This window comes from Falco biarmicus, chromosome 3 (assembly GCF_023638135.1).
Source record: "Falco biarmicus isolate bFalBia1 chromosome 3, bFalBia1.pri, whole genome shotgun sequence".
Lineage (NCBI taxonomy): Eukaryota > Metazoa > Chordata > Aves > Falconiformes > Falconidae > Falco > Falco biarmicus.
Window position 1 is genome coordinate 29,937,836 of NC_079290.1, and position 23,865 is coordinate 29,961,700.

A 23,865-nucleotide genomic window follows, 5' to 3' on the forward strand; every position below is an offset into this window, starting at 1 on the left:
TTATAGGACAGTTACGTAAATGCTGGAGTAGTTCGTACTTACTGGCATCATCCATAAATTCAAATTCACCCCCTAATTCAGCACTGGTTAGGTGATACTGGTCAGGATCGGTCAGGGCACTCAGCAGAATCAGCAATACCACCGAATTGATAATCTACAGGGAGGAAAAAGGGAAAAGGGTCAAGCTGTGAAAGTAAACTGTGAAAAACCTCTGGGTAGCATATACCCACCACAGTCCGCGCCAACTGTGGCAGAGGCTGTTTTCCAGCCATCCAACTGTAGTATTTAACTAACACTGCAGTTAGTTTCTCTGGGTTTGCGTAAACAGGACCTATTTCTTCCCCAAGTGGCAGCAGGAAAACGGAACAAAACGTGGATTGCCCCTTTCTGTTCTGACTCCCTCCCACACCACCAGAAAAGTTACCGCTGCCCTTTCAGATTACAAAACATGTTAGCACATCCACTCCAGTTTGCTCTGTTGTAAAAACTAAAATCAATTAAAACCAATAATTTTGAGATTATTACAGATGCATGATGTCGTCAAGGATTATTAGCATGGCAGAGCTGGAACTGGGGACAGGCCCTAGGAAATTGCTATGTCAACAAAGAAGAGCTGATTTGCTGGAAGAGGCTGTGTTTTAAGAGACCATGAGCGATGAGCTGATCCACGTGAAATGCTAAATCAGGAGGCCTTGGGGGGATGGGAGTGGGTGGCAATGTGAGCCCAGTGTCTGATGCACAGCTTCCTGTGTCGTATGGCACAGAAAGATGCTCACATACACCGAGGCCTTGGCTATGAAATGTGGTAAGTCAATTAAACCCAAGAGTATAGTATAAAGCCATTCAGTAGAAACAGATTGTCAAGTATCAGCTACGAGAGGAACTCAAGAGGTTAGCCAAGAGCTGTATTTTAAAACAAATTTGAACAAAATGCTCATATCACTTTGAAGCAAAGAGGGCTAATTGAAGAAAAGAAGATTGCTCGGCATGAAATAACGCAGCCTGGCTAGAAGATTATTCTACAGAACTAAGAAGATAACTGATGAACAGGAAAACAGAAAAGAAAGCTGATAATATAATATGCTGGAAAAGATGGATTTTTATTGCTTCGATTCTCACTTCAAAGTCATCCTAATCTGATCACAGGTTACTAACAGCAACAAAAAAGGTGTAGGAACACAGGCTACCATAAGACATAACAGGCTAGAGAATTTCGTGGGTAAGATCAATGCTTTTTGATTGGCAAATTCCATCAAATTTAGCTGATAACAGATCTGTTAGCAATGATTTTGAACAACTACTGAGAATAGATTGAGTTCAAAAGACAGGGAAAGAGCAAGCACAGTTTATGCTTTTTCAAAGCAGGAAGGCCACGTAAAGAAAATCTAGCCAGAACATGAGATTTAAGAATAAAATAAACCCAAGGAAAGACAATCAAGCAGTCTCCCCATCAGCACTTCAAATTTGTATGGTCATAACCAACAATCACCATGGGCTTGTCAAGGACAAAGCGTAATTAATTCCTTCTCTGACAGGCTAAGAGGCCTTGTGGACAGTGAAAAAACAGTGGATATCGTCTCTTTGCATCTTAGCAAGCCTTTTAATGTTATGAGATTCTTATAACTGAGCTAGGAAAACCTGGTTTGGTTGAAAGTGCAGGAAGGTGAGTGCACAGCCAGCTGGATAGTTGTAATGAAAGGACAGCTGTCAAGGATTCACAGACAGTGTGGAAGATACATTGATTATGGTTTTCCAGTACCATTGAAAGACAAGAAAGAAATTGGTATTTCAATTCACCTGTGACTGGTATCTTTCTTTAATTTTCAGACAATGCCAAGCTGTAAGCACTGGGATATAAGATTAAAAAGATTTTGACCAACTATGGCAGAAGCCAACTGTATCCTGGGCTGCACCAAAAGAAGTGTGGCCAGCAGGTCGAGGGAGGTGATTCCCCCCTTCTATTCTGCTCTCCTGAGACCTCCCTGCAGTGCTGTGTTCAGCTCTGGGGCCCCAACATAAGAAGGACATGGAGAAGAGAAGTTTCTGGGGAAGACCTTATAGCAGTCTTCCAGTACCTAAAGGGGGCCTAAAGAAAAGCTGGAGAGGAACTTTTTACAATGGCATGCAGTAATACAATAAGGGGTAATGACTGAAAGGGATAGAGATAGATTGGACATAAGGAAGAAACTTTTTGTGATGAGGGTGGTGAGCCCCTGGGACAGGCTGCCCAGAGCAGCTGTGGATGCCCCATCCCTGGAAGTGCTCCAGTCCAGGCTGGATGGGGCTTTGAGCAGCCTGGTCTGGTGGAAGGTGTCCCTGCCTATGGCAGGGGGTTGGAACTAGATAATCTTTAATGTCCCTTCCAACCCAAACCATTCTGTGATACTACGAATTCAGACAATAGAGCACAATTCAGTACCAACAAGCACAGAGCATGACATTTGTGATGAACTGCAGAACAAGAGGAGAAATAACTGACTAGATAACAGTTCCTCAGAAGTTTGGGTATGAGAGTGAATAAACTGAACGTGACTCAGTGCCATCCCACAAGCTCATCTTTGTGGCTACGTGGTGGTGGGCAGTACTGCAGAAACCTGGGTATTAGACGCACAAGTCATCTTCCCACTCGCCCTCCACAGGGCCTCTGCAGAAAGGGTCCAGTTCAAAGTCCTTCTAAAATGTACCAAGAAAAACCCTGGAGAGGATCCTGCAACAGAACAGAAGGTGATCAGACATCTGGAAAGTGTGACTGACAGGGAAAAAAGTGGGGTTGTTTAGCAAGGAGAAGCTGGAGGCAGATGTTCTCAGCCTTTTTTGTGCAGAAAGGCAAGGAAAAGAAGGAGGCCATAGACTTTTCTCCAGGTCCACTGGGAGATGAGTAAAGTAACAGATTTACATTACAGCAAAAGGAAATTTAGGTTAGGAAGCTTGCTGAATGATAAGAACAATCAGACAACAGAAGAGATTGTCTGGAGGGGGTTAGAGAACTTCATTACTGCATTTTTTCATAGAACAGTTAAATAGCTTTGTGTTGGGAATGCTGCAGACATAGATGGTCTTGTCCTGGCTTTGAAGACAGATCAGAGACTGTCAACATTCAAAGTTACATTCCATAAATCCTACTAATTTTTAACATTATGTGTAACTTTATATTGCAATCCAGTTCTTGCTTACTCTTTTGTGGAAAGCTAAAGGACATATACCAGTAATAAATACGTTACTGAAGTACTCAAAATAGCCAAGCAATCAGAAACTATAAATGCGTATAGTGCTGCTATTTTAGAGGCATACAAGTTTAATCTTTCGTACAGGTATAGTCAGGAAGTTTCATAAAATAGTGACCTAGACACTCTACTTTCTCCATATGGATATGTCCAGATTCAGATCTGAAGTCCAGTGAGGTCAGTAGGAATCTCTCTAATGCTCTTTAGTGCATCACTTTTCTGTTCTATCAGGTTGTTCTTTTGTGACCCTCATCATGACCTCTAAACACCTTCCAGCTGTGCTGTCAGCAGTGCAAGTGAAATATACCACGTGCTTATTTGCTCGCTCTTTCTCTGAGATGAAATGTGTGCACAGTTGGGTGTATTGTATTTCTTAGGGTTTTTCTTTTGTTTTGAAAGTGATGCAACTGTTGAATTTTGAAAAATGCTTTCATGCATAAATTTAATGTGCTTAAAAACTTACTGACGTAGCATCTTCCAAGGACACATAATCAAGGACAAGAGCATAAAGTAATTCCCTACTGATATATGCAGTTAGTATGAGAGTTGAAATCTCTGTTCCAGGAAAAGCAGAAGAGATTTTTATGCTTTCTTAATAAGGCCAAGATTTCTCTTACATTCCTTCAGCAACAAATAATGTAACAACTAATTAACAGTGCTTAGAAAACATTTTCATTATGCGAAGTTTCAGTAAGCAACTGGGCCCTTTACCTTCCCAATGAGACATGTTATCCTCCTCTTATGGATGGAGAAACAGAAACATGTTCACGAACATACACCAGGGTGGTTTTCAGCAGCAAGAATAAAATGCAAGATTTTGCACTATCAGGTCAGAATGGTACCCACTGAGTCCTGCTGCTGGTTACGGTCACGCTGCTACCCACAGTTATAGGAGAGGAGCCCCAGGAGTACCAACGTTCTGGCCCTGCCCAGCCCCACTTTGGACCTCCACACATCCCTGACCGTAGCCCAAGACCCCATTTCAGATCAGCCTGGGGGTTATCAGTCCCTGCTCCAGCAGCACCACAGGAATGCAGGTCTCCAGCCACGCTTCCTGGATGGACCCCCTGAATGCGCATTGTAGCTTGTCTGCAGTTGTGTCCCTGGTCTCATCCTCTTTTGCTCCTGGTTCAGCTGCCTGGATGGCCGCTGGCCCTGGTTCATCAACTGCCATGTTGGGGGCTGTTGATAGACCCCATTATCAGCCCCCAGTTCTGCACCTGAGCTCAGCCCTTGCAGGATGGTGCCCAGAGTGGCCTAACAAGGGACTGGAGAAAGATCCCACAGAAAGTCCTAGAAATGCTTGTGTCCTATTATTCCGATAGAGAAATAAAATAATAATTTTAAAAATCCCCAAATCTTGCTTCTCTGGCAACCAGATTCTCACCAATGCAGAGGGGGAAAATAACTGCTTTGTAGAGACCCCAGAACATATAATGAAACCGGGGGGAAAGAAAATATGGAGGAGGTAGCTAGTCTAAATATTGGAGCATTACTTGGATCTCCTGCTCAAAGTTTACCAAGCACAATTTCAGTTTTGAGTAGAATATATTTTAAACATCAGTAACTGCGTGAGAGAAGGTGCGTGCAGGCAGGAGGGAGAAAGGCAGCACACACTGAGACCAGGACCAGCACTGCCAGCCGCTGCTGCTGCTTCCGTCTGTACCATGGTAAGGAACCAGCAGCTTGTGTACAATGTGATGCAGCTCTGCTTGGGGGAATGTGCAGCATTCAGGATGCAAGGAAGCAACCTCATGTTTGCCACAGACAGCATCCAGCATTTAGAAACCATATAACACATTAAAATTTCAAACTTCTGCACCAATGAGTGAGTTGCCTTATTTATTTCCCACACCATTTGTTCCAGAGATCAGCAGTGAGCTGTGGTGACCCATGGAGATAAAATGCAGGGGAAGAAAGGTGTTAGGAACCACTGCAGCAACAGGCAATGAGAAAAGAAGTACCACTGTAATTTCAGACCCTTCACAGAAGTGCAGCTGCATGGTATCTATCCCAGCTTATCTAAAATAAAATTAATTCCAGTAGCTCCTGAGAGCATGCCATTAACAGAGATCTTTTGCTGATTCCTAACTCAAGCAGATAGAGAAATGCTCAAGCCAGCAACTACATAGGTGTCTGTAAATACTAAAAGAATTGTCAGGAATTACAAGGGCTTAATTTTCCCCTGTCTTCCTCCAGCTTACAGTCAAGAGTTGAAATAAAATTGCTCTGATAAAGGAGTTTAGAAGAGGAAATATTAAGCTTACTTTAAGTCGGTGCACTGCATTAAAAATACACCAGTATTTCTATTGAGATCCACAGGGTCCCCTCTAAATATTCTGCTACAGTTCTCCTAAGACTTCCTAATGCAGTAAAGAGAGATCCTTACATTTATAGGAAAAAGTAAGGAAAAAATCCTAGCTTTATTTATATTGAGGGTTCAATTTATAACTGAACCCATGCATGGAACAGTCTGGATGTAGTTTATGCAGTGGAAGATGTACATACACTTTTAATTCTGGGTCTCTTTTCAGCCTCACTGAACTCGAGAGATCTGCTTAAGTATACACCTTAAATCTCTGCATTGGTGGAGAGCTAACTCACTGCCTGTGCTCCCTGCCCGGGGCCCTTTCCAGTTCCAGGGAGCTGGTTTAATGACAGTGAACACCCCAGTAACAGGTAGATATAAAACCCCAATACTTTCAGATAAGGAGAGAAAAATAGAAAACTGCAGAGATACACTTCGGTTTTATGATATACAAAATAATAAAAAAATAGATTTAATGAAAACATTCTGGGCTAACCCTCCAACTTTCTGTAATCCACATTAGTGAATTATAATAATGTGATCGATATAGGCAGCTAGTTACCAAAAACATCATTGTAGCTTACTTTATAGTTCCGTACCTGATACAGCTACCAGATGAAAGAGGGGATGATGTTTCTGAACCAAACAAGTTGTGACTGAGCAGCAAATAACAGCAGATTTCTCCGAGGACTTTGAACAGTGAGCCATCTCCAGATGTTGCTGACCAAGGCTCCTAAACCTTGGCCAGGTTTTGAACTGGCACACACAATTCTAGTGTGTTTTTAATACCCCACAAAACTGCCAGGGTTTAGTTTGTTGCCCTCTACAGAGATGCTTATTGAAGCAAATCACCAAGGACATTAGTTTTACTAGTAAGAAATCCTGAATGTTTTTAAGAAAACTGAACAAAGTCTCAAACAAAACCCCCATACCCTCTGTCTCCCTTAAAAAACTCAAGGTAAAGTTGTGACTCCAGGTGCTCGTTCTCTGTAGAAATTACAGAAACAAAACCCCAGTCTTAAACTATTTTTGCTCATTGAAACTAAGAACAGAAGAATATTTTATAGTATTTGGATATTTGAAACCAGTATTACTATTAGAAAAAGTAAGAATGTATGGAAACTGTATAGTTTAGCCAACTCAGCATCCTTAATCCCCTCCATCTACCTTTGTCTTCCCACTTGGCATGTTAATTGCATTGTTCTTGATTTTTTCCTTTAGCATAGAAGATATCGATACAAGCAAAAATGCTTTTGTTCATCAAAAGGACAGAAAAACCCTACAACAGGGAAAAAAACCAAAGTTCAGGGTTTAACTCAATAGCTCAGGGTAAATTAGCACTGTCTGGAACACCTTTCCCAAACTTATCTGTTAGCATTGATGACGAGTTAAGGTTTATGAAATATTGGCCCATATGGGCAGATTTTTCTATCTGTTCTCTCTCCCCCTGATAGGCAAAGTATATTTTGTTTTCTGAATTCTGATTAAACAAGGAGGCACTTTTAGCAATAAAGGTTTTACAGCTGTCTGACTGGTGTGGAAAGCAGGCAAACAAGGTGAGAAGGAACAAGGTGTCCCTCCAGTGGGGCCAAGTATCTTTACAGATCTTACAGCAATATCTCAGTCACCTTCTCCGTCAGGGCACGTAGGACCCAGGACCTGCATCTAAGCACGCCTCAGTCAGTGGCTTGAACGCCCAGAAAAGGAGGAGCAGGAGAACCCTGGCTGTCAGAGTAGATACCTCTCTTTTTTTCTGCTGTGTAAGCCTTCTGCCTCACGCTAATGAAAATGTTTCAGCTTGCCAGCACTGAGGGACAAGCCACAGATGTGTTAGTGATGCACAAATTAATGAATGGTCCGAGGAAGGAAACCCAGCCACACTTAGTTATCTTTTCACCCAATAGAACACAGCAGTCTGAAGGGGAACAGAAAGATGCCACATCAAGTTGGGTTACAAGGGAATCCTTCACCCCTTTCACCAGTGAAACTCATCACCAGACATCATTACTGAAGCCAAAAGGTTGGAGGAATACAGAAAAGGATGACCTGTTTATTCAGGAAATGCAAGTGCTTAGTCATATTACAAAGCATCCTAAAAAACCAAAATACAAGTTTTCCTGCTTCAGGTTGTTGCCCAACCTTAGAATAACAGCAGCATAAAAGAAAATATTGTCCCTGCACAAGTTGCTCTTTCTTACCTCCCTGTGTGACTTCTCAAAGCCTGTTTGTGCCTGCTACCTGAAACACTGCACTGGGATAGGGAGAGTGTCAGTCAGATCACAAGTAGCAATTAAGTTTTTATGTTCTTTAATCTGGAGAAGGCAAGGTAGAGTCTGCAATTCTTGTTGCTTATTTTTCTGTATTACTCATGAGAAGTCAAAGAATGATCCAGACAGGCTCAGACCAGCACGCTACAGAGTGCGTATTCTAGAGAGCATAAAATAGAAAGCCGCATTAAATATTTTAATCAGACTATATATATAATTTCAACTTTGGTTATTATAATGACACTAAGCACGGAACTTCAAAGGCTATGCTGATTAAATTGATATAGGAAGTCCAGCATAATTTATCAGCACTCTTCTATACAAATGACTCACTCAACTACTGTCTACTGCCAGGCTTTTAACAGCCCTAAAACTCAAACCACAGGAGATCTGTTATTAATGAAACATGGTAATGACAAAATTAAAAAAAAAAATAGATGGACAGACTGTGCAGGATGCACACTAGAGGTTTCTGCCTCCCTAGAGATAGAGTTTAATTTGTTATACTTAATCTTAGTCTTTCCATGGTTTAAGGAAATAGGATATTTGTATGCAAATCTATCAGTGGATTCTTTGTTACTTTTACATTGTATTTAAATACAGTTGAACTCATATCTGAGCAAAGTCCTGAAAATGATTGCTAAGGTCTTCTGCCCGGCCCTAGGGAAATACAATCATATACCCATGTTCAAGGTAAAACATTGCCAGATCAATTCAGAATTTCCACTAAAGCACACCTTGGTTCAGGATGCTGCGGAGAGCTAGCCAAGAATGGTATGCATTAAAACCTTATTAGAAAAAGGGTTGCTCGATGGGTCAGTTGGGATTTGTTTGGTTTCTGCATTTGTCCTTTACTTCCAAAACCTGATTTTTGAGTCTTGCGGGTGGCTATGAAAGGTTGAGGGCAGACCTGCTAAAGTGTCACTGTTGATGTGAGTCGTGGCAGCTGCCATGAGTCTGAAGCTTGGTGTGGACTTGTGACAGGGGATGGGCCAGTGAACGTGGCTGTAACTGAGCACCCAGGCTGGACTGCCCAAGGCAGCTGGCCCTGGCCAGCAGCTAGTGTGCCTTACCCACACCAGCCCGTGACTCTGTGCTCAAACTCACCTCTAGCCTCTTTGGACATGTGTTACTGCACTGGTGAGAGGAGTGTACCCCAACTTTTGGCAGCAGACTACATATGCCCACTTAATTAAAAAAAAAACCACAAACACAAAAAAGCAAAAAACAACAACCAAAAAAAAAACCAAACAAAGCACACCAAACCTTTGATCAATTATCGTTATGTAGTCACCACAGGCAATATGCATAGAAGACATACAAAAGGGACCGGACTGGGGCTGTCGGTAGTAAACTGCATCGTTGCATCACTCTGCAACCCAAGGCAGGGATTTAGTCATGCAAGGAAGAAATGGGCACACCACAAAGAATGGTACAGTACAGATAATTAGTAAAATAGTAAATAACATGATTACATGTATCTGATCTGTCTGGGTGCAGCTGTTTCACAGTTGGGAAATGCACCTCCGCAAGGTGAAAACCTCCCACAACCCTGTGTTTCTGCCAAAAGCATTTGTCCTGTCTGTTTTAAGTAGCTTAATATATCTCCTGACAGAGCAAAACCTCGCTCAGCACAAGCCAGCAATGAAATGGAAAACAGCCACAGCACTTTAAAAAGCTCTTCTAAGGCAGAGGACAAGGATGACATTAGTCAGAGCTTATTGCAGATATGCGAAAGAGAGCAGACCCACAGGAGGTCGAGGAACAGCGGGCTAGGCTCAAGTCCAGATTATTTCTTCAATGATGCCTTCCTGGCAGATTCTCTACTTCAGATTGACCAGGAGCACTCTCTCGCACCTTCAGCAATGAAGGTGGGTTTTCTCTTCCCGTTCTGCTCTTTGGAGATTTGCGGCTTTAACCCTCCAGCCCAGCTGCATTTTCAAGTCTCACCACTTTAAACTTTCAGAGTTTTACAGTCAAAGCGTGAGCCCCACAATAAAACCTGAGCAAAAGAAAGCAATCAAGGAAATTAATTCCTGGCTATTTTGCAACATCCGTCCCATATGTCCAGGAATATGTAAGACTAATTGCATTTTCACTGACGTCAGTCTAATCAACGATCAGTTTACAAAGCTTAATGTGTTCTCCTCTGGCTCACTAGGAGATACATATTAACCTTCAACAGAACTTCTAAATACATTTTACTTGATTACTGTAATACCTCCTCTCCTTTCTATAAATACATTCATGACTTTTTGTATAAAAACCAAATGTAATTACAGCATACTGGACCCTTAATGTGTTTTTTTCCTTTAACAAGCATTTATGCAAACTTTGCTCCTATTACAACCAACCATCTGTTTTCTCACTGAAGGGAGACAACTGTCCCCTGTAATCCCACTGAATTTATTACCCAATTGAAGGCCTTTACTAGAAAAAAAAAGAGTATTTTACAAAGGTTTGCATTTTCTGAATTGGTAACTGCATTGATTAGATGAGATAACTGTGTCATTATCCTGGACAACTGATGCAGATTATGAGCTATCATTGCAATGATTCATATACTCCGTGAAAACACCTAGTGTGGTATTTGGGGATAGAAGAAAAACTGCGTATGTAAGGGGATTAGAGTTTAAAGACATTTTCAGAAATCCTTGTGTTGTGTTACAGACTGATAAACAGTTCAGTAAATGCATGGACTGTCCAAAAGATGCTTGCAAGAAATTTTAACTCTCCAATGACTTAAAAAGTGTTTAAAACAAAAACAGTAATAAACACACTGACATATGACAGACTCCGGGGAGGACAGACAAAACACTGTTTCTGCTCCTCTTTGCAACATGGCAAACACACAAACCTGGCTATTTTCACTCAGAACAGAAAGCCCAGGTAACTTGGGATATGGTATACCGATGAATCCATCCTTTTTTCAGATAATCTTTCTGGCCTGTTCATGGATTGATTCTGTCACCCATAGGTGAGCGATTAGGGTCTTTGCAAGCTGTCTTATTGATTGTGTGATTTAATTTCCTCCCATATGGTACTTCATTCTGTAATCTAACTGAAGAGGGCCTGAAGCATGAACTGGAGAAAGCAGGTGGGATAAGGTCCTCCTGCATTGCAGAAACCAGCCTGGGTTTGTGAGTGGTGGGGAGAGGAGTCCTTTAAGGGGCTCTCTAGAAGCCATTCTCAAAGCAATTAATAGTTATGTTATTTAATACTGTGTCTCTAGGTAAGTTACAATCAGAATGTAGTTATTGAGAAGGTCCTTCAAACGAGGTATATTTTGTTCATGCTAATGATCACTGCTGGTCTTTATTCTTTGCTCTATCATGTCTAAAATGCATAAATACATTTTGAATTTCTTAAGAAAACACCACGCAGGCCCTGAACAGATACCCATGTGCAGGATCAGTAATTTATTTCCTGCTGGTCTTGAAGAAGATAATGAAATGGATGTGATCCACTCCAAGAGCAAATACCCTGAACTTCCTTCTGATCCCAGTTTCAGTTGGATATTGACATGTACATCAATCATACAGGGGAGCTTTTAAAAGTGGGATGCATATTTTTCTTTATTCATAACAATAATTCCAAGTTTTCTCTCCACTCTCCTCAAGAGCAAGCATGTGCACAGGAAGCCTCTAATGAATTATTTGGGAATGTTACTGGCTTTTTTCAAGAGCTTGGCTTTCATTTTATGAAAAGAAGTACAGGCAATAGAAAAACTAATGATAATTTTACAGACACGGCATTTGGGACGTAAATATTTAGTCACTGCTACCAGTTTCACTACAAGAATTGGGAATCTCAAGTCATTTCAGATTATACCATGACTCTTTCACCTGCCAGCAGGTAAATCTCACTTGCTGCTGACACTACATCTCCTGCCAAGGGATAGGAATTAGGCATGTCATTGGCACCACCCAGCTCTTCCCCCGGAATATACTGCCCAGATCTGGGCCATGGAGGGGCAGCCACCTAGTGAACCCACAGAAAGCCCCATTCTGCACAGCTTCTTTCCCCACTGCCACCAGTACTGAATGGCGAAGGCAGCATTGCCTGCAGGACCACCTGACCCAATGCCCCAGCTGTATCACACTGGCGTGACACAGGAAGCAACATCCCTGGCTGATATGAAGGAACAGAGCCTTCAATGAGCTGGCTGATGGATTATGACCATTCAAACAGACATAAAGTTGGGGCTCCTTTATTCTTAGTCCATTTCATTCCATATAAAAGCAAAGAAACCTAATTTTCTGGGTGAAACACAAGGCATCATGCATGTATTCATGCAAACTGGGATAACAAAGTTTCCAATTCCCTGTAACATCAGGCTTCTAATGGTGCAGTTTGCCCCTTTTCACAACTTCAGTTCTTTTTTCAGTTTTCAGAGTCACTTGATTCTCACAGGTTTGAAAATAATCAGTAACTCCATCTTTTCTTAGAATGTCTTTATTTCCCCTGAAAGGGCCTTTCCACCCTGTTCAAGGGATCACCACTCACACCTCCTTGCTGATGTGAACTGTTTCGGACAGCGTAAAGGTTGCAGGAGTGAGGACAGAGCAGCGTGGAAGGACCCCAGTGTAGGTACATTTTGTTTACGTGAGCAGTCAGTGCTGATCTCTAGTCCCTGCCAAGTAAGCCAAGATTTCAGTAATCTTCTAAACTGGTATTTACACACATTGGCATACATGCTGGTCTGCGTGGGGGCTTGGAAAAAAGACATGAAAATAAGCACGGCCCAGCCACAAAATACCTCAGTTCTCATTTTGACATCAGATCAAGTGCACTCCACTGATCTCAGCTGGGTTTTCAACCTGTAAATCAACGAAGACATAGCAAGTGGTGCTTTTTTTTTTTTGCTTTTTTTCTTTATGCTATAGAGAGGCCACCCCCAGTACATTTTTTCATCCATTAGGTTTCAATCCTTTCATTAAAAAAAAAAAACGGCTGGGATTCAGAGTGAAATTATGCACTCTTTCAACGGTATATTCAGAAAAATCCTGAACTGAAATGTCACGACTAGCAATTCATGCTGAGCTTTCCACAAATAGCAGCTCAAATGTTGAAGCCACGCTGGCTAAAAACTTCAGCTCGCTCTATTTATGTTCTTACTGCACGTCCTTCGGAGGGACCCGCACAACTTGATAACTCGCTGTTATAAAAGGTTCTCAGCCTTCCATTAGTTTTTATTTTTAGCCCCTCTCTGCCAGCACCCCAGGGAGCATGGAGGGAGGGCAGTGGCTCCCAGGGACCAGGGGACAGTGGGGAGGAGCAGCCCATGCCCAGGGCACTGCTGCAGCAAGGCAGGTAGCAGGCGGCACGGCACTGGGCACGCAGAGCTCAAAAATGAAAGCTCCTTCTTTTAATGCTTTCTTTCTCCTCAGTTGATGGCTCAAAGTTTCATCTCTCCATCTGAGCAAATAGGAAATAATTCCCGTTGTCCCAGATGCTGCCGGTGGAGCCTCGGAGTGTGCATAAACCCCGCTGCCACGTGTCGAGAGAATGGAAAATCCTTCCGTGACACTGTTACCACATCTGATGTTGTTCCTTTTCTGTGTTTTAGATAAAGAAAGTGGAGTCCGTTTCCTCAGGAAGAAGACACGCTGTGTTTATAAATGCTGTTACCATTGGGATGTTATTCTGACTCACCAGTCCTGACTGGGTCACTTGGAACTGACAAAAACGCCAGCTTTGCCCTGGACTCCAGCACCCAGGGGAGATCGTAACTGAAGCTGGCTCATTTCAGCAGTGTCACTGTCTTGAGCAGCACGCTGCTACAACTGTCTGGGACAAAACTAAGCTGCTGAAAGTGACTTTCTAATTTTCCTGAATTTTTTATTTTCAAAGTATGACATTTGTAAGACTTCTGTGCCCAAAAATGTTCCTGTGTTATCATTTGTGACCTCTAATTTCATATTATAATAGAGAGAAGTAAAAAGTCCGTGCCAGTGGGATAAAACCCAAAGATTAATAACCAGCTGAACCAAACTGGTCCTCAGGTTTTGAAATAAATGCTAGCCCCCAGCCAGCCACATTACTGCCATTTTAACCTTCAGCATAATGTTTGTATTCAACACGGCAGCAGCCCCTTTTAAGCTTTTCTCCCCCAAGGCAGCACACTAGTTCCTGAAGTGCAGGCTATTCTGCAACCTGATTAGATATTCTTTTCAGGAAATTTCCCCCGACTGCTTTACAAGTTACTTTTTATGTTGAAGTACCTCAGTGCTCTGTGATAGTACGTGTATTGTATTATATATATCCTATACTGCAATACCATGCAATGCTGTATTATATTATTCTAGATGCAGTACCTATGGCTCTACCACGAAGAAACTACTGAAACACAATAGCTATAGAAACATCAGCATTCTGAGATCCATTATGTTCTTAAAATAGAGCAAAGTTAAATATTTATTTCCCAGCTATTGATACTTTATGAAACCATTGCTAAGTGCACGTGGCTGCTGGGTCTGTTTTGGAAATTCACAGTGTTCCTTCCCCTTACCGATGCGGGAAAGCGCTCTCATCATGCAGCCCTGATGACTCCACCTGCACTCAGCTCCCCACTCTCCCCACTACTCGTAGGATCCCAAATATCCAATTAAAACATTAAAACTAAAGAGCTAAAACATCATTGCCAAGGAATACAGGACTTTTTGCACATTTACTCAGACATGAAGTTCTGCCTCCTAAAGTGATACTAACACAAAACGGGTTCAACGTGTGAAAATGTTATTTTAAAAGCCTGTCCATATTTTTAAGCTACTATTTTTCCTCCTTCAGAACCCTCTGCTACTGAATCATTGTATTCATATTCATAGAATTAATAAAACTTAAACCTCACAGACAGCAAGATATGAAAAGCAACAAGAAAACTATTCATTCTCTAGGGGGATGTTTTTTCCTCAAGTAATTTCCTGTAAAGCATAATGGCAAACAGTACACAGAACATATGCTGGCATGGTGAAAAATCAAAGGGGTTTTTGTTTGAACTTTATTTGAGGTAATGTTCATAGCTCATGGGGTTTGGAGTAATGCAACCACCCAAAATGCATGCAGAGAAAAAAAATTGCTACTAGGGCTGCATCTATTTTTATGTACTCAGTAGTACATGGTATCAAATCATAATTGTTCTTCTGAGGTAAAACAATGTTTTCGTATATGACTTTGTAAAACAAAGCTGTTTGCTCAAGCTATTTACTCAAGAGGCTACCCCTTCCTCACTTACTGCTTCCTAACTTTGTAAGCTAGCAAAAAGCTTTAGCGTTTATTTTCAACATGCATCTAATTTTCTATTCTTCATAGTTAACCTTAAAAATCTAAATAGTTGCCACAGATGAGAAAGCACAGAAAGAAATGTGCCCCTTGACATGTTATGGGTTATTGTCAGTCTGAAGTCATTCAGAAATCTGCCCTGAGAAATCTATGAAAGCAAAAGAAGCAAGGTAGGGAAAGGTGTAATGAATGAGGAAGTACCTGCTAGTTAGAAAAGAAAATTTATAAGTAGGTTTTGCAGAAAAATATTATGTGAAATGGGGGCACTGGTGTTTAGGTAACAATGCCTAAAGAGCTGTCGGGCTTTTCTTTGTATCTGTGGCCAGCTGATGCACTTACTTCCCTCTTCCTCAAATATCTTTAGGTCCACTGAACAGCTAAAATATCCGTATCCCTGCCTCAGTGGAGCCAATGTGAAAAGGCTTCATTCAGCTGAAGGCAGGAGGAAATAACAAGCACCCTGGCAGAAACGTTCAAATGCTTTCAGGTCATATTAAAACTTACTGAAACTTCATTGCAGCCAGGCAAAGTGAGGCATATTTTTCAATACTGTCAGTATTTCAGATACCACAGGCTGTGGATATTGCATTTAACGGTATTTTATAAAACCAGGAGCAAGGAATGGCTCAACTAATGCACCATTTTCTCAGTGGAGAAATATGTATTTTAGGGGACGTAGAGCGTTTTATAAGATTTCTAGGACAGAAACGTCAGCCTAGCCTTTTTATTACGCTGATTGAATTTATTTAATGAGCTGCCCTACAATGGAGGCTAGCCCTGCATTTTTCACTTGCTTCTGAAGGGAATTTCAGCAGTTAGCAAATAAGCCCGGGTCTAATCTGCTTCCGTCTGCAATCATTTGAAAAATGATGCTTGGCAAACAGCTCTGCACGGCCTTGCCATCAGACACAGGCCGATTCCTCGCACCAAGAGGCAGGGCATACTGAGCAGGCTGAGAAGCGCATCTACAGAACCGACAGCGACCAACCAGCAATTTTTATTGCAAACCCTGCGACCGTGGCCAGAGCCGGCTCGGGGAAAGCTGCTTTTCCCGCAGTGCTACCCAAGGGATTGAGGGACAGGAGAGGAACCGGGGGCTTAGCGTGCCTCCCCCTCACCGCCTCCTTCCCCTGGCTGATATAACCGGGTGTCGAACAGCCCCTGGGGGCTGGCAGCAGGGTCAGTCCCTCACTCCCAAGCCACTGCCCTGACGAGGGACTTAAGTCTTTCTGGGACCTGATAGCAGCTGCCTGAAAGGCTTCAGCTCTCGCCAGGCAGCCCGAGATACTACCGACAGTTACCTGCCCAGCGAGGAACAGCAGTGACGAGAACACCCGCCCGCTTCACGACGCGCCGACCAGACGTGCCCAGCCAGGGTTTCCCCCGCGGGGTCGGGGCAGCCCGGCGGGGGCAGCAGCGCCGCCCGGCCTGGGGGGCGCCCCTCGCCGCGGGGGCTTCACTCATCACATCTTCCGTCCCCCGAACGGCTTAGTGCTCGGGACCCTGGTGAGCCTGCCCGTGCTGCCCCCGCCCCCCCCCCCCCCCCCCGACCCTAAGCACACACACGCTTCATTTCCCCCGTTTAAGCAGAGCCTGAACACCAGCCTCTGAGCCGGGGGGGCTGGGGCCGTTACGATGCTCACAGTAACGTGTCTCCCTGGGGGTTACCTCCAAAGCCCGCCCGGGCGGCAGGGGCAGCCTCGACTGCTGCCGTGGGCATCCCCCCTCCGCGGGACAGCTGCCCCTGCAGCCGGTGCCGAGCGACCGGGCGGGGACACCGCCGGGGGGGCCGGGGGCAGCCGGCAGGCGCTTACCAGGTACCAGACGCCGAGAATGATGGTGCCGGTGCGGACATGGCAGCAGAGGCAGCAGCTGTTGGAGTAGAAGCGCGCCCAGGGCGAGCTCAGCATCTCCGCGGCTCCTCCGGGCCCCGCGCCGCTCCGCGCCTCTGGCCGCGCCGCTCCGCGGGGGCGGGGCCGGGCCGGGCCGCCCCTCCCGGCGGGCGGCACCGAGGGCGGAGGGACCCAGCCCGGCGGCGGAGGGGGCGTCCCCGCCGGTGTCCCGGGTGGCCGCTGCGCCGCTGCAGCCCCCGCCGTGCCCCCACCGGCACCAGCGCCCGCTGCCGGCTAGAGCAGCGCCGAGAGCGGAGCATCACCGCAGGGCGCGGAGGGGTTTGAAATACGCAGTGAGGGGATCAGTGAGCGGGCAGCCGGGCGCCCTTGGCGCGGGGAGGCGGCACAGCGCGGTCCCCCGGTGGCGGCGCCTACCCGCACAACCACGCACCGACCCACCCTCCTCGGGCACCGCCGCGCCTGGGGCTGGGGCCATGCGAGCCAAGCCGTGGCCGGGCTTGCTTAGCCAAGCTGCCATGTAGCTGGTCTAGCGGCCCTCGACAGGCGAACCAGCGGGGAAAAAACCTCCGTTGCACTGCAAAGAAAGATACTGTCGGGGGACATCACGGCACCCTTTGGAGTTGCCCCAAATTCTGAAGCCGTGAGGATTTAATTTCGTTCACACCGTCCTACCCACCCACGCCCGAAGTCGCTGCTGTCAGGGAGGCTGGAATTACCTTGTGTAACTGATACGCAAGATAACATTAACCTCATTGCCGCTACCTGTAGTTAAAGCCCCGGTGGCGGTGGGGGAAGCAGCATTAGGAAGAAGGACCCAATGCTGCGTATTCCAGCACTGATGCAAGTGGAAGCTAAACTTCCCACCAAGCAGCCGACTTTTTCATATTTTATTGTTTGAGACTTGTATCGTTCTCTAGAGGAAATAGCAAAGAAAATTCTACCAGGAGACCTGTATGCCTAGCCTGACACTAACAATACTTCATTTACTGCCATCTGTCTTGGCTTCCTACTAAGTCCCACAATTTATCATCAAAATAAAACACTGAAAAGTACTCAAATGTTTCCCTATATGGTTGCTTTGGGGCTCTTCTTTATTTCATACGTACATCTGCACAGACCAGGAACTCCAAGGTAAAAGGAGGAGCATTTCTAACTATGCCTTATCCCAACTTGTAAAGTCACTATAGTAAACGAAATTAAAAAAACTTTAAGTAGGAACCTCACATAACCTCTGTTCTTAGCTTGTCCTTATAAAACTGTCAGGGATTTTTTTCTTTGGGGGGGAGGGGACGGCGGGGGTGTGGGTGGTATGTGCATAAAGAGAAAAGCCACTTAACATCAAATTTATAATTTTGACTAGATTATATGGATAAACCAAGTACTGTGTTTTCAAGGTTCATAGTCAAATATGCCACTAACATTCTAGTAAATTTAAACATTCATACTGACAAAACAAAGAGACCAAAGGACAATCCCAAACAATGTTGTCTGGACTATCCCACTGGTAACCTTGAGATATCTTGTCCTTTAATACCAGAAATAAAGCAAATTAGAGACTAAACCCTTGTAGGTACACCTTATAAGTGTATGTGGAAGGTAAGAACATCTGCTTTATGAAGGTTATCTGACCAAGGACCTCAGCTTTTCAAAGCAAAGGGGATAATAAGTAAAGGAGGATGCAGTAGACAAGGACACACAGATGCAAATCTGGAGGACAAGGGACAAAGACAATGCCGAAGACCAAAAGTCTCTGGTTACTGATTGATGGGCCATTGAAGAGCTCCAGGCCCAGCTTTGGAGAGGGTCACCTGGACTTTGAAACTGATAAGAAAGGGCAAACAAGAGGAACATGAGGATTTAGGATATTTGAGGTGAACTCTGCAAAACTTAGGAAGGAATACTAGAGGAAGGGTATCAGGAAGGAGCAAAGGAGGAGACCAGACAGAAAGGGGTATTAAAGTGGTCAGTCATGTAAAGTACACTTGTCTGATGGAGTCCTGCACCTGATCACCCTCTCTTCTTATAAAACCTTTAACTGTCTCTCTGTGTAGTCTCACTCTCCACACAGCCTGCAAGGAGTAAATGCCAGCTGCTGGGAGGATTGGTGTGACTGAGGAGAGCAAGGGGCTCAGCACTGGTGGCTGGAGCGGGACCATGGGTCACAGCCCGTGTGCCTGGGGCTGGCTGCTGGCAGGGTGACAGTCTGTATCTGCCCCAAACCAGATGTGTGTGCTATTTGCTTGCAAATGTCAAGCTGGACCAGCTGGTCTGTACTTAGGGCTTCTTCTACATGTAGGACTGTAGGAGGCACAGCTGAAGGCAGCACCTTGCCTGTGGCCATCTGGGTAGCCATCCTCATCGGTGTCTTGTGCCTGCAAACAGGAAAGCAGCAGCCACATCCATCAGCCTGGGATGGGCACCACCAGGCCCTGGGGCTGCTGGAAGCAGTAGCTGCTTATAACATCCCCCAGCACAGCTCTCATCTCTGTGAGGAGGGATGAACTGCATGTCTTCTTTTGCTTACAGTTTCCCATCAATGGCTTTAACCTGGATATCCTCAGAAGAAAAAGGAAGGAAAAATGAGAAGGTGAACTAATTACTTCAGAGCAGTCTCCTGTAAAATTATTAATTTCCATTCAAAAAGTATGATGGGGAAGATCAGGAAGCATCAGGCTTCATATCACACTCCTGATTTATGACCAGCTGTACTGCGTTTGCATGGCAAGATTTTAGTAGTGGGGGGCTACTGGGGTGGCTTCTGTGAGAAGCCACCAGAAGCTCCCCTGTGTCTGACAGAGCCAAAGCCAGCCACCTATGAGATGGCCCCACTGCTGGCTGAGGCTGAGCCTATCAGTGATAGTGGTAGCACCTCTGGGACAATGTATTTAAGAAGAGGGGAAAAACCTGCAGCAGGATGGAGAAGGGAAACTATGTGAGAGCAACAGCCCTGCAGACACCCAGGTCAGTGCAGAAGAAGGGGCAGGAGGGGCTCCAGGCACTGGAGAAGTTTCCCTGCAGCCCATGGAGGTCCACGGTGGAGCAGATATCCACCCACAACCCTTGGAGAACCCCGCACCAGAGCAGGTAGATGCTCAAAGGAGGCTGTGACCCTGTGGGAAGCCTGTGCTGGAGCAGCTCCTGGCAGGGCCTGTGGCCCCATGGAAAGGAGCCCAGGCTGGGGCAGGTTTGCTGGCTGAGCTGTGACCCTGCAGGGGACCCAGCTGGAGCTGGCTGTGCCTGAAGGATGGCACCCCATGGGGGGACCCAACTGGAGCAGTTTGTGAAGAACTGCAGCCCGTGGAAAAGACTCATGTTGGAGAAGTCCATGGAGGACTGTCTCCCTTAGGAAGGATCTCACAGTGGAGCAGGGGAGGAGTGTGAGGAGCCTCCCCCTGAGGGGGAAGGAGTAGCAGAAAAGTGTGATGAACTGACTGCAACCCCCATTCCTCGTCCCCCTGCACAGCTCAGGGGGAGGAGATAAAGAAAATCAGGAATGAAGCTGTGCCTGGGAAGAAGGGACAGGTGGGGGGAAATTGCTTTAAGATTTGGTTTTATTTCTCATTACCCTACTCTGATTTTGATTAGTAATAAACTAAATTAATTTCCCCAAGTCAAGTCTGCTTTGCCCATGATGGTAACTGGTGAATGATCTCCCTGTCCTTCCCCCGACCCATGAGCCTTGCATTACATTTTCCCTCCCCTGTCTAGCTGAAAAGGGGGAGTTGACAGAGCAGCTTTATGGGTACCTGGCATCCAGCTGGGGTCAGGCCACCACATCAACTCTGGAAGTCCAGAGCAGTATAAATCGCAGGCAGAGTTTAGAGAAACGACGAAGTCCTATCTGCCTCTTTCTATTTTTATTTCTTTGGCATACTACATACTTTGCAGATGGAAGACCTAGTCCCTGCCTTGCGGCAGTTAATAGTCCGCAGCTCTCAGCGGCAGCTGAGTGCACAGGTACAAGCACTGCTGTGGGCTTGCATGGAGCCCCACCAGCTCTCTAAGAGTCACCCACTGATCCCAGCTCTCTCCCTTTGCTACCAGCTGTGGAGGCACAGACATAGCCGCAAAATGAATTAAACCAAAAATATGCTAGGGGTAGTAAAAGTGGGGGTGCTCACAACACAGGTGACAGCATGAGGTCACTGGGCTCCAAAGCACACCAATCCATTTTTCTTGCAGGTAAATGGATTTTGAGAAGACACTTTGGCTGCTGCAAGTTGAGCGTGCAGCTTTCTCTGCAAAACCTCATCCAGAGGATGATTCGCTTTCCTGCCTTGGCTCTGAGCAACCTCTTTGGAGGGAGGGTTGGCTGGTGAGACGTCGGGCACCCAGCAGCAGTTTCTGTCGGAGGCAGTTGCTGGCACCGTGTTGGTCTCCCCCTTCCAGGCTTGCCCACCAGCACAGGCTGCCCCGGGCTGTGAGCCCCCCTGCTAGCATCCATGACAAATGGCCTTCAGCAGCCACCACTCAGCAGAAGGAAACCCATCTACTGGTACTGTTACACAAATGTAACAGCAATGGCCTTAGAAGTGTGCTGTTGAGTGTGTGTCAAGTGATAAGTTGAACAGAAACGGAGTATTTGCAAATATACAAAACTCAGTGTTTACTAACTTGTTTCAGAGCACGAGTGTTGCCACAGTCACAGACTCACAGCCACAGGCTCTGTAGTTCAAGCCTCCATGCCATTCACCTTCCCCTATGAAAGAAGAAACAGCAAACACTTTTTACAGAGACGGCTGTGAATCCACTGTATCTGATCTTGCACCCAGAATGGTGGAAGATCATTTAAGATACACCAGGGACAGCTTCTGAACTGGGTGACACCTGAGTCCCTAGAGGTACAAGACATACTCCGGATCATCATCTTTATACACTGAAACCTGAACAGGACCGGTATCGCTGCCTTGCTCAGGAGGTGATAGCAACTCAAGTGAATCAACAGCTCACTCACAAGCACTTGTTTTAGTTGTGCTGAAAAAAATAATCTTTCCAGTGGGATTCATGATACAGTAAGAATTTTTTCCAAGGGAACATTTTATTCTGAAATTAAGCACTGCACAGGGTCAAAACCTGACACACCCTTGCTTAGCCACAGGTTGGCGTGTAGGCTGTAGGATGTATCCAGAAGAGAAATGCAGACTCATGGCTCCTGCCTGCCCCTCCTAACCACAGCAGAGCTAAAAATTGCTAAACTCATTTCGTACAGCCACTCGTTCCCTGCAGCACACCCTGAGAGCTATGCCAGCCAGCTGGGGAAGGTCCTAGCCCAACTTCAGTTCATTGCCAGTTCTTCTTTGTGCTGCAAGTTGTTAAAAAAATCCAGTATATTCTCTGTCCTGCTTCTACTCTGTACTCCCCTATGTGTCCCTCATGATCTTCTCACTCCAGGGGACAACTTTTCCCTCCCGCCAGAGGATGCTATGTTCTACTTGGCATTTTCTTGTGCTTTCTAGTGCTCACTAATATTGGTTACTGGTACTCCTCTTCCCAACCTTTTTAATACCTATCTGAACAAGATTGCTTGAAGAGGTCAGGTGGTTTGGAAGCCTATCATTCCCACCTTCTGTGTGTACTCACAGTCCACGGAGATGGTGGAGCATAGTTCAATTGGCCTTGAATAATTCAATCACCCTGTTGCCCAGCATTGCCAACAGCACATACACAAAAGGGCAACTCAAGGGAACCACATCTTCTGTTTGCAGGATTAGCCATGTGCTCCAGAGTGAGCAAAGTTGTTGTTAATTGTTTTGTATTTGGCCAGGTTAAGACAAGATTAAAAAAAAACATTAAACATTGTCCAGAAACGAAGGTCTGGGTATTGTCCTTGGGCACAGGGTGCTGCCAACATTGGGAAATCCACTGTGATTGTAGTAAAGAATCATTTTAAGAGTCCACGTTGTTGTTTGGCTTGCTTCAGAGACTGCGTTACAGGATGGCTGCAAGTGATTCAAGTATTCAGGGCTACAGAAATCTTTAATGCAACAAGGTTTAAAAAACACCCATGCTTTCTTAAAAAAGTAACCTTACGATAAATGTCTGACACTACCTCTCTGTCACTGGCCAACATGCAATAAAATAGGACTGCTGTCACATTTCAAAACGGGTTCAAGAGGTCATTCATCTCCTGGTTTTTGTGAAAAAGATCAGAGTGAGAACAGTACCTTTCTCCAGCATGTTACGACTCCAAGTACATCTTGGAAGCCTGTGAGAGCCATCACAGTGACACAGCTCGGTGTGCACAGCTTGCACAGAGCTAGTCAAATTCTTATGTTCCACAGCAAACAGTGGACAACAAATGACTTCCTTTTTTCTTCCTTTTTCATTTCCCTTTTGACTTTGAAAAACTTGTTGAGGGAAGTACCTGGACCTTTTTTGCCAACTTCTGGGATATTTTCTCATGATGCGCCTTATAGAAGATAGTGATTCTAATCTCTTAGACAACTGATATATTTACACATTTTCTTTCATGATGGTAAACTTCATTTGCAACTCTATCTTCCTTGGGCCACAGCTTCATAATTCTGTTTTAAAAGTGGCTGATTTTAAAAAGCATATCATTAAAATATCTTGATACATTGCCCTCATAAATCAGAAAAGCCAAGAGTTCAAGTGTTCTCCAAGAAAAAGCTCACCTTACTGCCTCCTTCCTTTCCTCTTTTCTGACTTGAAAGCCTCTCAGTTTTGCTGTGAAGATAAAGGACTCACAAGGAGGGTGGCTGGTGAGCTCTGGAGTACATCGAGATCCCGGTCTCTCTTGTTTCTTCTGGCCTTCCCATTCATGCTAGCCTCACAGATTAATTTTAACTTTTTGCATGAGAAGAAACCATCTGTGCTACCTTCACTAGAAACCTCAAAAATAGATTAGGTGATTATCTAATTATTTGCCTGGCTGCAGGCTTGCAATTTGGTAACATGTACTGGAACTCTTT

The 23,865-nt window shown here is 44.9% G+C and overlaps 1 protein-coding gene across 1 annotated transcript in view; it reads right to left on the reverse strand.

Moving 5' to 3' along the window:
- LAPTM4B (lysosomal protein transmembrane 4 beta) overlaps positions 1–17,101 on the reverse strand; it is a 61,930-nt gene extending 44,829 nt beyond the window's left edge. Inside the window, exons 1-2 of the mRNA XM_056332729.1 lie at positions 16,895–17,101; positions 43–154 (exon numbers count right to left, since the gene is read on the reverse strand). Of these exons, the coding sequence (XP_056188704.1) occupies positions 43–154; positions 16,895–16,990 (208 nt within the window). The 5' untranslated portion in view covers positions 16,991–17,101. The remainder of the gene's footprint in view (positions 1–42; positions 155–16,894) is intronic.
- Positions 17,102–23,865: the final 6,764 nt, after the last annotated feature.